Source organism: Phyllobates terribilis, unplaced genomic scaffold (assembly GCF_046119375.1).
Source record: "Phyllobates terribilis strain yellow unplaced genomic scaffold, ASM4611937v1 Scaffold_9__5_contigs__length_417890890, whole genome shotgun sequence".
Lineage (NCBI taxonomy): Eukaryota > Metazoa > Chordata > Amphibia > Anura > Dendrobatidae > Phyllobates > Phyllobates terribilis.
The window spans coordinates 51,078,681-51,092,452 of NW_027362769.1; the positions used below are offsets into that span (position 1 = coordinate 51,078,681).

The 13,772-nt window shown below is 45.0% G+C and overlaps 1 protein-coding gene across 2 annotated transcripts in view; it reads left to right on the forward strand.

The window, feature by feature from the left end:
• Window positions 1-13,772, forward strand: part of CDK15 (cyclin dependent kinase 15) — a 238,383-nt gene that overhangs the window by 153,538 nt on the left and 71,073 nt on the right. For both annotated transcript variants that reach the window (XM_073646449.1, XM_073646450.1), the window contains one exon: window positions 4,921-4,969. In XM_073646449.1, coding sequence (XP_073502550.1) covers window positions 4,921-4,969 — 49 coding nt within the window. The remainder of the gene's footprint in view (window positions 1-4,920; window positions 4,970-13,772) is intronic.

Genomic DNA, 13,772 nt, shown 5'->3' on the forward strand with positions numbered 1-13,772 from the left:
CCTCCTTCTTCTCCTCATCCAGGGGACATCCTCAGGACTGTCGGTGAGTACGATCCTTCCTTCCGGCTCGGGCTCCGCCTGTAGCTGCAGTGTGCTCAGGACAGTGGCCAGGGTTTTACTCAGCTGACGCACTTCAGAGCGCAGGCTGTCCAGCTCGCTAGGGGGCACTGTTTGCATCTTTGTTTCAGCCGTTAATGAAGGAGCAGTGGGTGCTGCGGGCACTGGGGTGGCCCCACCCTGGTAACGCTGGATAGCAGTCCCTGATGTTTCCAGGGGCTGAAGGCCCTTAATAGCCATGTCCTTCAGGGTGTCAAAGGTGGCATTTGGATGATCTAAGGCCCACCACCGTACGGTTCTGCTCTCCTCCTGGGACCTCAACCCCCGGATGAATTGTTCTGTCAGCATTTTATTTTCTTCTTGTATGCTGGCTGGACTAACCTGTTTCAGGGCCCGCAAGGCTTCCTGTAAGCGCCAGGCATAGTCCCGGATACTATCCTCAGGTTTCTGGGTACAGTGGTAGAACCTCATCCGGAGATCTGTCTCAGTGCGGTTTTCAAAGACAGTTTGCAGTCTCTTAAAGATAATAGATACTGATTCCTGGTCTGCGGCTGGCCAGGTTTCAACTTCCTACTCGGCGGCACCAGTCAATTGTCCCAGCACAACAGCGGCTCTCTGTTTACCAGTCATTGAGTACATATCCAGTACACCGCATATCTTCCTTTTGAATCCAGACAGGGTGTCTGGTTTGCCATCATACTGGGGAAGCCATTTTGCTTCAGGAATATACGGCAGGGCCATGGGTATCAACAGAGTCACGACCCCTGCTGGTGGGGCGGCCACTACGGCCTGTGCAGCGCCAGGCGCAAGTTGTGCATCGAGAGCGTTATCTGGTGCTCCGGTGTCTTGCTGGTCGTCGGCCATGGTTATGCCCCCCTAGTGAACCGTAGCCTACCTCCTGTTTCGTTAATCGGGTAGGCCGCAGCTCCGCAGACGACGGTCTCCTTCCAGGACCTCACGCTTCCTGGTGCTGCGTCAGAGCGCGAGGCGGGGCTTGAGCTTTGTGCGCTTCCAGCAGTCACGCCTCTCTGATTCCTGCGGTTACGCCCCTCTTCGAAAATGGCGGACAATGGCGGGAAACAGCGGCAATTGGCGGGAAAACTTCACCACGGTATGCAACACAGTTCTTTAAGGCGCACAGTACCCGGTGGCAACGGCACGCAATCCTGTTCGTGATGCCAGGAAGAGTATGACGTGCCCAGGGGACGGGGACGACTCGGTACCCGGGCCTTTGCCTGGTTTGGGGATGTCGCGGTGGTCGGCTCCCGGGCCCGTACCCTGGGGTCACTCTTGAAAAAGGGGATTGGAACTTGGATAGAAATAAAAATAAAGTAAATAGTTTGTGACGCCACCTGTGGTACCTGGTAAGGATTACCAGCGCTGCTGCAGACCTCCGGGGGGTGATGTGATGGCAGCTGGGATGTTTCTGCTCCCCACAGGCGGAGCAGGCCCCCGGGGCAGTGTGGATTTTGATGGTGGGTGGTGATGTTGGGGCTTGTAGTGCAGGCAGGATGGCGCAGCAGGAGTAACTGACAGAGACAGGGGATTCGCTTCAATACCTTTACTGGTGCGGATGTCAGGTACGGTCCAGGGTACTCAGTAGGAGGGTGTACTTCAGGACTTCTCCCCAGTGAGCGGGTATAAGGCCTCCTGGTCCCTGTCTGCCTCTCTGTATGCTCCTGGCCAGCCTGCAACTGGGCCTAGCGTATGTGTTGTGCTGTTCCTTCACCTGTCGCTTGGTAGTGGGACCTTCTGCTGGCAACCACTATCCCTGGTCGCCGGGGCCTTCGTGGTTCCTGGTCCTGTAATGGGTCTAGCTTCAGGTCTGACAGGGACTTGTAGTCCTCCTGGAATGCCGGTGGTCCCTACTGGGTATAAAGGACCCTGTAGGCGCGGACCCGGTGTCCGGTTTGTATCTTCGGGGTGAGCCTAGGATGCTCCTCTGCCCCTTCAACTCCTCTCTCCTCTTTGCCGTCGGCCACACTCGGGGCCCTCAGAACTCAGCAGCAGACGTGCTGCGTCTTCGCTGCTCTTAGCGTCAACACGCTCTCAGACTCTCTGACTCTGTCTGACTGACTGAACTTCCTGGCTCCACCCTCCATATATATATCCCTAACGGGCTCCCTCTGGTGGTATGAGGTGGAAGGGTGGCGGTGTTTGTATGTAATGAGGGCCTCTTGTGGAGAAGTCCGTCCATGCACCCTGGGTCCTGTGGTACCTGTGAACAGCAGGGTGCCACACTTCCATACCAGTGCAAGCTACAATACCCCAAAACAGTGCCAGCCGGAAAGTTTCCCCATAGTGAATGCAAATTTGTCCCTATGCAGTGGTAAACGCAGTATTCCACATTATAAGTCAGTATCCTCTAAGCTGTCCAAAACTGTGTGAGCTTGTGCTCCCTATATAGTGATAGGCTATGTGCCCACGATGCAGAAATGCTCTGGATTTTTTCCTGAGCGTTTCTGCATCTCTCTGGCAGAAAAAACGCATGCAGATTGTACAAGCGTTTTTCCTGCCAGGGACAAGCGGATGTGAAGCGTTCTTCACATGCATTTCTGCATGCGGGTTGTCAAGCACTTTCTAACCGATTTTAGCATCACTTGGAAAGTGCTTGAAAACTTGGTCACACTATATAAATTCATAGATTTATATAGTGTGACTGAAAGAAAGATAAAAAAAAAAAAATAAATCTATACTTACCTTCTGATGGCCCCCGCAGTCTTTATTCCATCCGTCCTGGCTTGCTGGCAGCTCATAGTACACTGAAGGACCTGCCGACGTCAGCTGTCGCGTGACCCGTCACATGACTAAATGACATCAGCGTAGGTCCTTCAGTCCACCGCGATCTGCCGGCAAGCGAAGACCGAGACACCGGGGGCCATCAGAAGGTAAATATAATATTCATTTTATTCTTTTTTTACAGGTACTTTGGTACCTGGGTCCGGAGGAGAGTCTCCTCTTCTCCAGACCCGGGTACCATCCGCACATTGAAATGCATGGATTCCGCATGTACAGATCCAGTGATGCGGATTACATGCGTTCCAATGCAAGTCAATGGCGGCGAAAACACAGCGCTTCCGCAAAATAATTGGTAGTGCTGCATTTTTTTCCGCAATGATAATCCGCAGCGGAAATTTCCGCAGCATGTGCACAGAACATGGGGATTATCATTGGGGAACATGGCAGACCTTCTACCAAGCGTTTTTAAGCGTTTCTGCAGCTTTATTGCCGCTGCGGAAACACTTAAAAAACGCATCATGGGCACACAGCCATAGTCTAGCAATCATTACATGAATGCCATACCTCCCAACTGTCCCTGATCCAGCCACTGGCTCAAATTTAGAGAGCTGTCCTGGGAGGTGGGGGTATGTCCAACCTTCAACTGTGTGTCCTTAAGATACAGATACAGTTAAGTACAGAGATTTGTGCCACAATATTACAAGACATTTTGACTTTTCCATCAATTGGGTTTCCTCCGGGTACTCCGGCGGTTTCCTCCCACACATTTCAAAGACATACTGATAGGGAAGGTATATTGTGAGCCCCAATGGGGTCAGCGCCCATAATGTCTGTAAAGTGCTGTGGAATAAATGGCGCTATATAAGTGAGTAAAATAAATAAATACCACAGTATTGTAGAATGTAGTGTAAATATCAACCTCCTTTGAACCCCGGCTTATGGCCACATTCACACGTTCAGTATTTGGTCAGTATTTTGCATCAGTATTTGTAAGCCAAAACCAGGAGTGGAACAATCAGAGGAAACTTACAAATACTGAGTTAAAATACTGACCAAATACTGAGCTCTGCCTAAAGCTCCTCCCTTTTCCTGTCTTCCCGATACATAGACTCTTACCTGTAGCAACTGTCCGCTTCTCAGTAATGTAATAATTTTAACAAAATAAAGATTTTATCTGTAAATTGAGAGTTTTGAGAACAAACAATCAGTCCAGGAAGAGAAAGAAGCAGATTTCTCTGATAAAATATATTAAACAGCTGCTTATTTTCAAGTGTACCATTGATTTATGAAATAAAAATGAAAGCAACGGTTAGGCTATGTGCCCATGATGCAGAAATGCTCCTGATTTTTCCTGAGCGTTTCTGCATCTCCCTGGCAGAAAAAACGCATGCGGATTGTACATGCGGATTGTACATGCGGATTGTACATGCGTTTTTCCTGCCAGGGACATGCGGATGTGAAGCATTTTTCTCATGCGTTGTTTCCGCATGCGGGTTTTCGAGCGCTTTCTCAGCGATTTTAGCATCACTTGGAAAGTGCTTGACAACTTGGTCACACTATATAAATCCACACAACCGGCATGGATTTATATAGTGTGACCGAAAGAATGGTAAAAAATAAAAAATAAATATTATACTTACCTCCTGATGGCCCCCGGTGTCCTTGTCCTGGCTTGCCGGCAGCTCGCGGTAGACTAAAAGGACCTGCCATGACGTCATTTAGTCATATGAGTGACCCGTCACATGACTAAATGACGTCACCGCAGGTCCTTTTAGTCTACCGCGAGCTGCCGGTCACTGAAACATGAGTCACCTAGAGACATGAGTCAGGCTGCTGAGGAGGAATAGGGAGAGAGGCAGGAGAACTGTCAGTGCAATGTCCAACCCCACTGCACTTGGACTTCATTAGCATACAATTTCCTCTATAGATTTTTTTAGAAAAACAAAATGAATTTCTACATGAAATGTGAGGATTTACTCAGCATTAAAGTACCTGTATATACATGCCATTAGTTTGAGTTGTAAAACCTGATGACAGGTTTTCTTAAAGGTTTCTATATATCTAATTCAATTATTTGTGTTACTTCAATTAATTCTCATGTATCTATTTTTCATATGTTTTTAGAATGGCTCACATTAAGTGGGAAGCAATCATTTGGAAGTGTCTGGGAAAGGTAAGCCAAGGTATTGAATTACCATATGCATGAAAAACAAAAGGTATAAAATATGTAAAGTCAGGTAGCAGGGATTACTTTTGCAGTAAGCAACTGTGTAACTACAATGCTCATATATTAGGAAATGCTATGCAATGGTCTTCTCTAATATATTTAGACCTATATTCTACCTGCTTTTTGAGGATTTACCGTACGTTGTTAATGAGAGTGATCTCGAGAGTTTCCTGGCCATGAGCCCAAAATTTCAATGTATTGTTCACCGTACCACTTGCATCAGTTTTGCCTTGTGACATGGTCTTCATCATTCTGGAAAAACATTGTTCATCACCAAATTGCTCCTGGATTGTTGGGAGAAGTTGCTCTTAGAAGATCATGTGTATACTCCCTTGCATGAACAGCAATCTTTCATATGAATTCTCAGGATGCTTTACTGTAGGCAGGGCACAGAACTCATAGTAGTGCTCACATTTTCTTCTTCAGACAATCATTCAGTCACAGCTCTGTTGTCGAATATCCCGGGGCTAGGGGCTGCTTACCTATCCCTAAAGCTAGGGGCGTCCCAGCTATCCCTGCTCCCTTGATTACTTCTAATGGTGAAGATGCCTGGGCCACGTACCTTGCTGAGCTCCTAAGTCAGCCCTTATCTGTCCCCTCTCCCACCCGGGGAAGTGGGGAGTTGTTGTGTATAAGAATACTCAAACCAGACTAACAAGGGAAGACGTACAGGGATAAATGAAAATACCAATCATACAAATATGTACTCACAAACAACAGAGTGGAACACCAGGAAGAATAGGAAGGGAAAACCAAATAGGAGAAGATGAGGTTATGAACACAGACAAATCACCAAGCAACAGTCTTTAGAACAACATTCCAAACGCCTCTACAAACAACCAACTCCTCCAACTCAAGAACCAGGCAGCATTAAACTAACGCTGGCATCCCTGATTGCCAGAGGCAAATATATATAGCAGAGGGGAGTGACCAACACTGAACAGCTGAGACCATTAATGCTGGAAATCTCTAGAAGCTCTTAACTGAACAGTTTAACCCCTGCACTGCTACCAGAAACCTGCACCGTTTAATATGATGGTGAAGTGCTTTTGATCAGTGCAGGAGCACGGGAAATCAGACACCGTGATCTTCTGGCCCCTCTCTGTCACAGTAAACCCATGACACATTCTTGCAGATGTCCCAAACAGTCTGAAAGGGGCTTCATCAGAGAAGATAACTTTACCCCAGTCCTCTGCTTTCCAATCAATGTACTGTTGTAAAGTTAGTTTCTGGAGTGGGCTCACTCACAATTTTGCCTAAGAACAGTGCTATTAATAAAGAATGGTATCTAAACATTCTCCTAAAGCAACTTCTCCCAGTGATCCAGGAGCAATTTGGTGATGAACAATGCTTTTACCAGCATGATGGAGACCAGTTAAGGGTACATTCACATGATGAGCTTTTAGTGCATTTTTGATGCTGCGTATTTTTGCTGCGCCAAAAACGCATTGTCTTACATTTCCAGCAAAGTGGATGGGATTTATAGAAATCTCATGCCCACTGTGCTTCTTTTTAACGCAACGTAAGCTCAACTGCGATGTGTGTTTTAAATCCGCACGATGCCAATTTCTCTTGTGGGTACGCTGAGTTTTCTATTCAGATCTTCCCCATAGACTTGCATTAGGTGCGGAAATTGCACAGGTAAAAACGCACATGCAATTTTAGCGTTTCGGCGGTGGAAACGCATCAAAAACCCATGTAATCCGCATCTAAGTATAGTGGGGAAGATAAGTATTTGATACACTGCCGATTTTGCAAGTTTTCCCACCTTCAAAGAATGGAGAGATCTGTAATTTTTATCGTAGATACACTTCAACTGTGAGAAACAGAATCTAAAAATAAAAAAACTGAAAATCACATTGTATGATTTTTAAAAATTAAATTGGATTTTATTGCATGAAATAAGTATTTGATCACCTACCAACCAGCAGTAATTCTGGCTCTCAAAGACCTGTTAGTTCTTCTTTAAGAAGCTCTCCTACTCTGCACTCATTACCTGTATTAATTGCACCTGTTTGAACTCGTTATCTGTATAAAAGGCACCTGGCCACACACTCAATCAATCAATCACACTCCAACCTCTCCACCATGGCCAGCACAAAAGAGCTGTCTAAGGACAACAGGGACAAAATTGTAGACCAGCACAAGGCTGGGATGGCCTACAGGACAATAGGCAAACAGCTTGGTGAGAAGGCAACAACTGTTGGCACAATTATTAGAAATTGGAAGAAACGCAAGATGACTATAAATCTTCCTGGGTCTGGGGCTCAATGCAAGATCTCGCCTCGTGCGGTAAGGATGATTCTGATAAAGGTCAGGAATCAGCCCAGATCTACACAGGAGGACCTGGTCAATGACCTGAAGAGAGCTGGGACCACAGTCTCAAACATTACCATTAGTAACACACTATGCCGTCATGGATTAAAATCCTGCAGGGCTCGCAAGTTCCCCATGCTCATGCTAGTACATGTCCAGGCCTGTTTGAAGTTTGCCAATGATCATTGGGATGACCCAGAGTAGGTATGGGAGAAGGACCAAAATAGAATTTTTTGGTATCAACTCCACTCGCCATGTTTGGAGGAAGAAGGATGAGTACATCCTCAAGAACACCGTGAAGCATTGTGGGGGAAACATCATACTTTGAGGGTGCTTTTCTGCAAAGGGGACAGGACGACTGCCCCGTATTAAAGGGAGGATGGATGGGGTAATGTATCCCGAGATTTTGGCCAACAATCTCCTTCCCTCAATAAGAGCATTGAAGATGGGCCGTGGCTGGGTCTTCCAGAATGACAATGACCCGAAACATACAGCCAGGGCAACTAAGGAGTGGTTCCGTAAGAATTTTTTCAAGATCCTGGAGTGGCCTAGCCAGTCTCCAGTACTGAACCCAATAGAAAATATTTGGAGGGAGCTGAAACTCAATGTTGCCCTGCGACAGACCCAAAACCTGAAAGATCTAGAGAAGATCTGTATGGAGGAGTGGGCCAAAATCCCTGCTGCAGTGTGGCAAACTTGGTCAAGAACTACAGGAAACGTCTGACCTCTGTAATTGCAAACAAAGGTTTCTGTACCAAATATTAAGTTCTGTTTTTCTATTGTAACAAATACTTATTTCATGCAATAAAATGCAAATTAGTTATTTGAAAATCATACAATGTGATTTTCTGGATTTTTTTTAAAGATTCTGTCTCACACAGGTGAAGTGTACCTATGATAAAAAATTATAGACCTCTCCATTCTTCTGAGTGGGAAAACTTGCAAAATCAGCAGTGTATCAAATACTTATTTTCCCGACTGTATGTTAAAAAAACGCACATAAAAATGAAATGAAAAACTGCAAGTAACCTAAATTAAATAATAAGTCCAGAAATGGTGTAGAAATTCTACAGCGTCAAAAACTCACCAAAAGCTCATTGTGGGAACATAGCCTAACAAGGAAAAAGTGATATCTAAGTGGCTCGGTGAACAAAACATTGGCAGTTTGGGTACATGGACAGAAAACTCCTAGTTCTCTCCATTGAGAACCTGTAGTCAATCCTAAACAAGTACGTGGAGTGGACAAACAAGACACAGAAATTATGATAAACTGCAAGCTAAGAATGCATTGCCATCAGTGAGGATTTGATCCAGAAAATGAAATTCAGCTACCAGGGCGAATTGTAGAAGTTTTGAAAAATAAAGGTCAACATTGTAAATTTTGGGTCTTTGCATAAACTTGATGTATTTTGGCAGTAAAAATGTAAAATCTTGTAAAATGCTTCAAACTTCTCTGCTTGCTGATGCCTTGGAACTCCCGCCCTGGGCACACTCTTCATCTCACGTTGTCTGTGCTGTCCTGACCTGTAACCTCTCTGTCTTGCGAACTTGGGGTCATACTGCTAGGCGTCCTGTCCCAGCCAGGACCCGTCCCTGGTAAATAACTTCTGTCCTTCAGTCACTTCTCTCTCGCCCTCTCTACTCCGGATCACGTGATCTACTGCCTTGGTCTCCACTCACTTTGGGGACACCCAACTCATGCGGCTCTGCTGACTACTCAGACCAGAGGTCTGCTTTAGCTGCAAACTAGGCCCTGTCCGTCTTCCTGAAAGGAAATTGTCTCTGTCCCTGCACTTTAGCACCTCCCACTCTGGGCTAGTCTCAACCGTTAAATAAAAAGAGTACAAGAATGCACCCTAAGAATGCTCATTATTTTTAGAAATATCTGACTAAAAGATCTAAAAACACTGAAGCAGCAAACTTTATGAAAACCAAAATTTGTGTCGGTCTCAAACTCAAATCTTTTGGCCACAACTGTGGAACAATTTTTTCTACGCTAGGGTCTGTGTATGTGAAGAGATGCAACTTTTTATCTCTTTTGTGAATTTTTGTGACTTATTAATAGATCACATTTTATAAATGCATGTATTACCCCATTTAGACATCTTTTGTTTTTGTATGTCCATTTTTGTTCTGAGTCTGAGAGCAAAATTACCCATTCAGGTCTATGGGTCAATGAAAAGTCACTAACATCACACATTGCTGTCTGCTCGCAGTCCATGTCTGCGATTAAAGGTAACTTGTCGCCAGGTTTTCCACATACTTAACGTACCACCTTTGAGCCTTCTTGGGCCACGTTCACACGTTCAGTATTTGGTCAGTATTTTACATCAGTATTTGTAAACCACAACTAGGAGTGGAACAATCAGAGGAAAAGTATAATAGAAACATGTCACCACTTCTGTATTTATCACCCACTCCTGGTTATTGCTTACAAATACTAAGGTAAAAAATTCACCAAATACTGAACGTGTGCATGTATCCTTACACAGCAGTCCAGCAAAATGTGTATAAGCCTCTTGCTACCCTGCAGATCAAAGATAATTATTTACATATTTCTCCCATGCAGTATGCTAATCGCTGAGATCTGCTCTCATGGTCACTCCTGGTCTATGCTTGGTACCTCCTCTCTCCCCGCAATGGCCGGCCTTCCTCCTGAGGCAGAGCACAGTTCTGTAGTGCACACGTGCATGCTTCACTTCCGAGTCATTGGCTCCCTCAGCAGGGCCTAGCAAACAGCTTTCACAGGTCTGTGCTTCAACTGCACAGGTTAGAGATTTGCAGTGCTGGGTGGATGACGTTAGCGACATTATCCATGTGCATCAAAGCAGGAAGGACTGCTATTGCGAAGAGAGAGGCGGTGCCGAGCACAAACCATCGACACTCATCCAACTGGACCATTGAGATTACCCTACTCCACAGGAGAATTATAAAAGGGATTTTCTTTGATCTGCGGGTGAGCGAGTGGCTAATATTCATTTTGATGGGCTGCTGTGTAAGAGGCCTTAAGGTGGTGCTTTTAGTTTATATTAGGAAAACCTGCTGACAGGTTGCCTTTAACAGCACATGGACTGCACGCGGATGGCAATGTGCGCTGTTACAAGAGATAGAAAAGACAGCGCACATAGGGCTTTATCCGTATAAAAGTAAATACCAGGTCCCACAATCAGTCTGACTCACCTTCTGAGGTTGTGTGAGTCACAACCAACTGTGAAGCACCTGTCAGATGGCCGCTGCAGGAGACCCCGCTGATCAGTAGACAATGAGAGGAGATAAGAAGCCGGGCTGATCCTCTGCGCTGGTCCAGAGACACACAAGGATTAATGATAAACCAAAACTTTCTTTATTCCTTGGCCTACGCGTTTCGTGGCTACACTGCGGAAGTGGCAGTGTAGCCACGAAACGCGTAGGCCAAGGAATAAAGAAAGTTTTGGTTTATCATTAATCCTTGTGTGTCTCTGGACCAGCGCGGAGGATCAGCCCGGCTTCTTATCTCCTCTCAATGTGCGCTGTTAGTGATTTTTCACAGACCCATTGACTTGTATTTGTAATTTTTTACTCAGACTCAGATCAAAAATAGACATCACTCTATGATTTTTTTGTGGATCTTTTGGTCTAAAAAATAAAGATGTGAATAGCCACACAGACTATAATGGGCATTTGTTATATCTGTGAAAAACCTGTAATACGTACGTCAATGCCGGACGTCTGAATGAGGCCTAACTGTGTGGCCAAGCAGCAAGTACATTTTGTAAAACTGAAATAAAAAATGATGTGCGTGGCACAAACAGCCTAGGTCAGCTACACATGGTAAAAAAAATGTCACACTGCAGATTAGACACCATTCTGGAGTACAATGCACCAAAAATGATGTGGACATTGATAAATGTGGATAGGCGCCACTGTTTTTTTCTTTTACTTCCATTTAAAACACTTTGAAAAAAATAAGGCTCATTGTTTTGCAGTACTGGGATTTACTGGAATAGACTGGAGGTCTCACTTAACATTCAGCTAACAGATGTGAGTGTTCTACACATTTTTTACCACATGGATCATCTTTCCACGACAAGAGTTAGACAATGTAGAAGACATTGATTAAAACAAAGTCCCTGTGTTGAAAATCACCATTGTGATGTTGTGTCCACATTTTCAAGAAGATGATACTCGGCCATTCATACACACACCTGTCTCCCTTCGCTTCTTTCTCACCCCATCACCTGACACAACACAGACGATGGCACCTGCAGGCCTCCCTCAGCCAGCGAGCCGTAAAAATATGTGCCCCATCCCTCACGCTACACACTACAATATGTGAGCCTGAGCATGAAACACTTGAACAGATGGCAGCAAGGGAGGGGTCTCTCTCTTAAAAGGAAGCCCCAACTGGGACTGTCAAAGGCAACTAGACTAGAAACTTGTGTCTAACAAGAGCAGAAAACAGCAGCAGCACTGAGGTCTCACATCACTCCCCATTTGCTGTGTGTGAGAATTTGCTGAATTCATTATCAATTTAGTGTGAGGAAGCCTTCAGAAGACATGCAAGAAAACAACATTACCATGTCTGCATGGCCAAGGCAAAATACATTCCCTCCTATTAAATGTAACCGTTCCACAATTAGTCAGTGATTTATATATTTGTTTACAGCTGATAAATGTATAATAAATGTGTAATGTGCGCTAACTGTACTGTGAACTACGGAAACTAGAAATAATTCACCAAGAACAGCCATATTGGGCCTAGTGTATGGCATAAGTCCCCCAATCACATTAGACTAACGACTGGTTCGGCCAACAGTCTAATGTGTATGGGGGGCCTCAGACAATTGATCGTCAGGGGGGTTGAGGATTTGGCATGCCCAATTTTGGACTTCCTAGCACGGTGGCTCAGTGGTTAGCAGCGCTGGGGTCCTCGGTTCAAATCTCACCAAGGACAACATCTGCAAGGAGTTTGTATGTTCTCCCTGTGTTTACGTGGGTTTCCTCCGGGTTCTCCGGTTTCCTCCCACATTCCAAAGACATACTGATAGGGAATGTAGATTGTGAGCCCCAATGGGGACAGCGATGATAATGTCTGTAAATTGTTTGACTTGCAAAGCGCTGCAGAATATGTTGACGCTATATAAATAAAAAGATTATGATTATTATTCCTATCCTTTTCTTCTCCCAGGGATAAGCTGTTGCAAGACATTTGGTCGAACCTGCTTGTGTATGGGAGAGCTGGCCGAGATTGCTGCCGGCTGAACTCAGCCATCTAATGTGTATGGTGGGCTATACATTGACGTACGCCACGGCTCCACTATCAGTATTTGGTCAGTATTCAGTCAGTATTTTTTCTCTGGAGTGGGAGACAAAACCAGGTGAGGAACAATCAGAGAAAAGGTATAATAGAAACAAGTTACCAATTCTGCATTTATCTCCCACTTCTGGATTTGGCTCCCACTGCTGAGAAAAAATACTGACCAAATACTGACAGTGGGGCCGTGGCCTTAACCGCTTCGCGACGGCCCACTGTAGATAAACGTCGGCACTTGCTGGGCTCTGTGCAGCGCCTTCGTTTAAAAACGGTGGGTGGTCTCGCAGCGCTCAGGACCCCCAGGGTCCTGCAAGCGCTGCGATTCCGGTGCAGAGCGTTAGCTCTGACAGGGAACATCATAGGGACCTGATTGGATCAGGTCCCAGTGATGTTAACCCTTTGCTGTCTTCTATATGCCGCGATCTATAGTGATCGCGGCATATAGAAGACAGCAGGAGGAGAGGGGGTCGTTACCTCTCCGACGGCCCCCTTATACCTTCCAGGACCTGGCGTTGCTATGGCAGCTGGAGGTCACATGACCGCCTCCAGATCTGCCATATATGGTGTCCTGCCTGGCTCAGCCTGCAGCTGAAGCCTGGCAGGACACACTGACTGTGAAAGTCAGCAAAGATCTCATGTAATGTAATACATGTCTATTACATTACATGAGATCAGTGATCAGAAAAAAAAAAATTAATGTCCCATACAGGGACTAAGTAAAAATGTAAAAAAAAAGTAAAAAAAAATGTTTTTAAACTGTTAAAAAAAAATCACAAAATAAATAAAAATAAATAAATAAAATATTAAACCAATAAATCCGTATATTTATGCAAAACCAAAAAAAGTACACATATTTGGTATCGCCGCGTCCGAAACAACCCGATCTATAAAACTGTCACACTAATTAACTCCTTCTGTGCACACCGTAATAAAAATAAATAAAAAACGGAGCAAAAAAATATGCTTTTTCATCATATCGCCAAACAAAAAGTGGAAAAAAATGCGATCAAAAAGCAAAATGGAAATAAAAATGGTACCGCTGAAAACGTCATCTTGTTCCCCCAAAAAAAAGCTGCCATACAGCTCCATCAGCCGAAAAATAAAAAAGTTATAGCGCTCAGAATAAAGCAATGGAAAAAA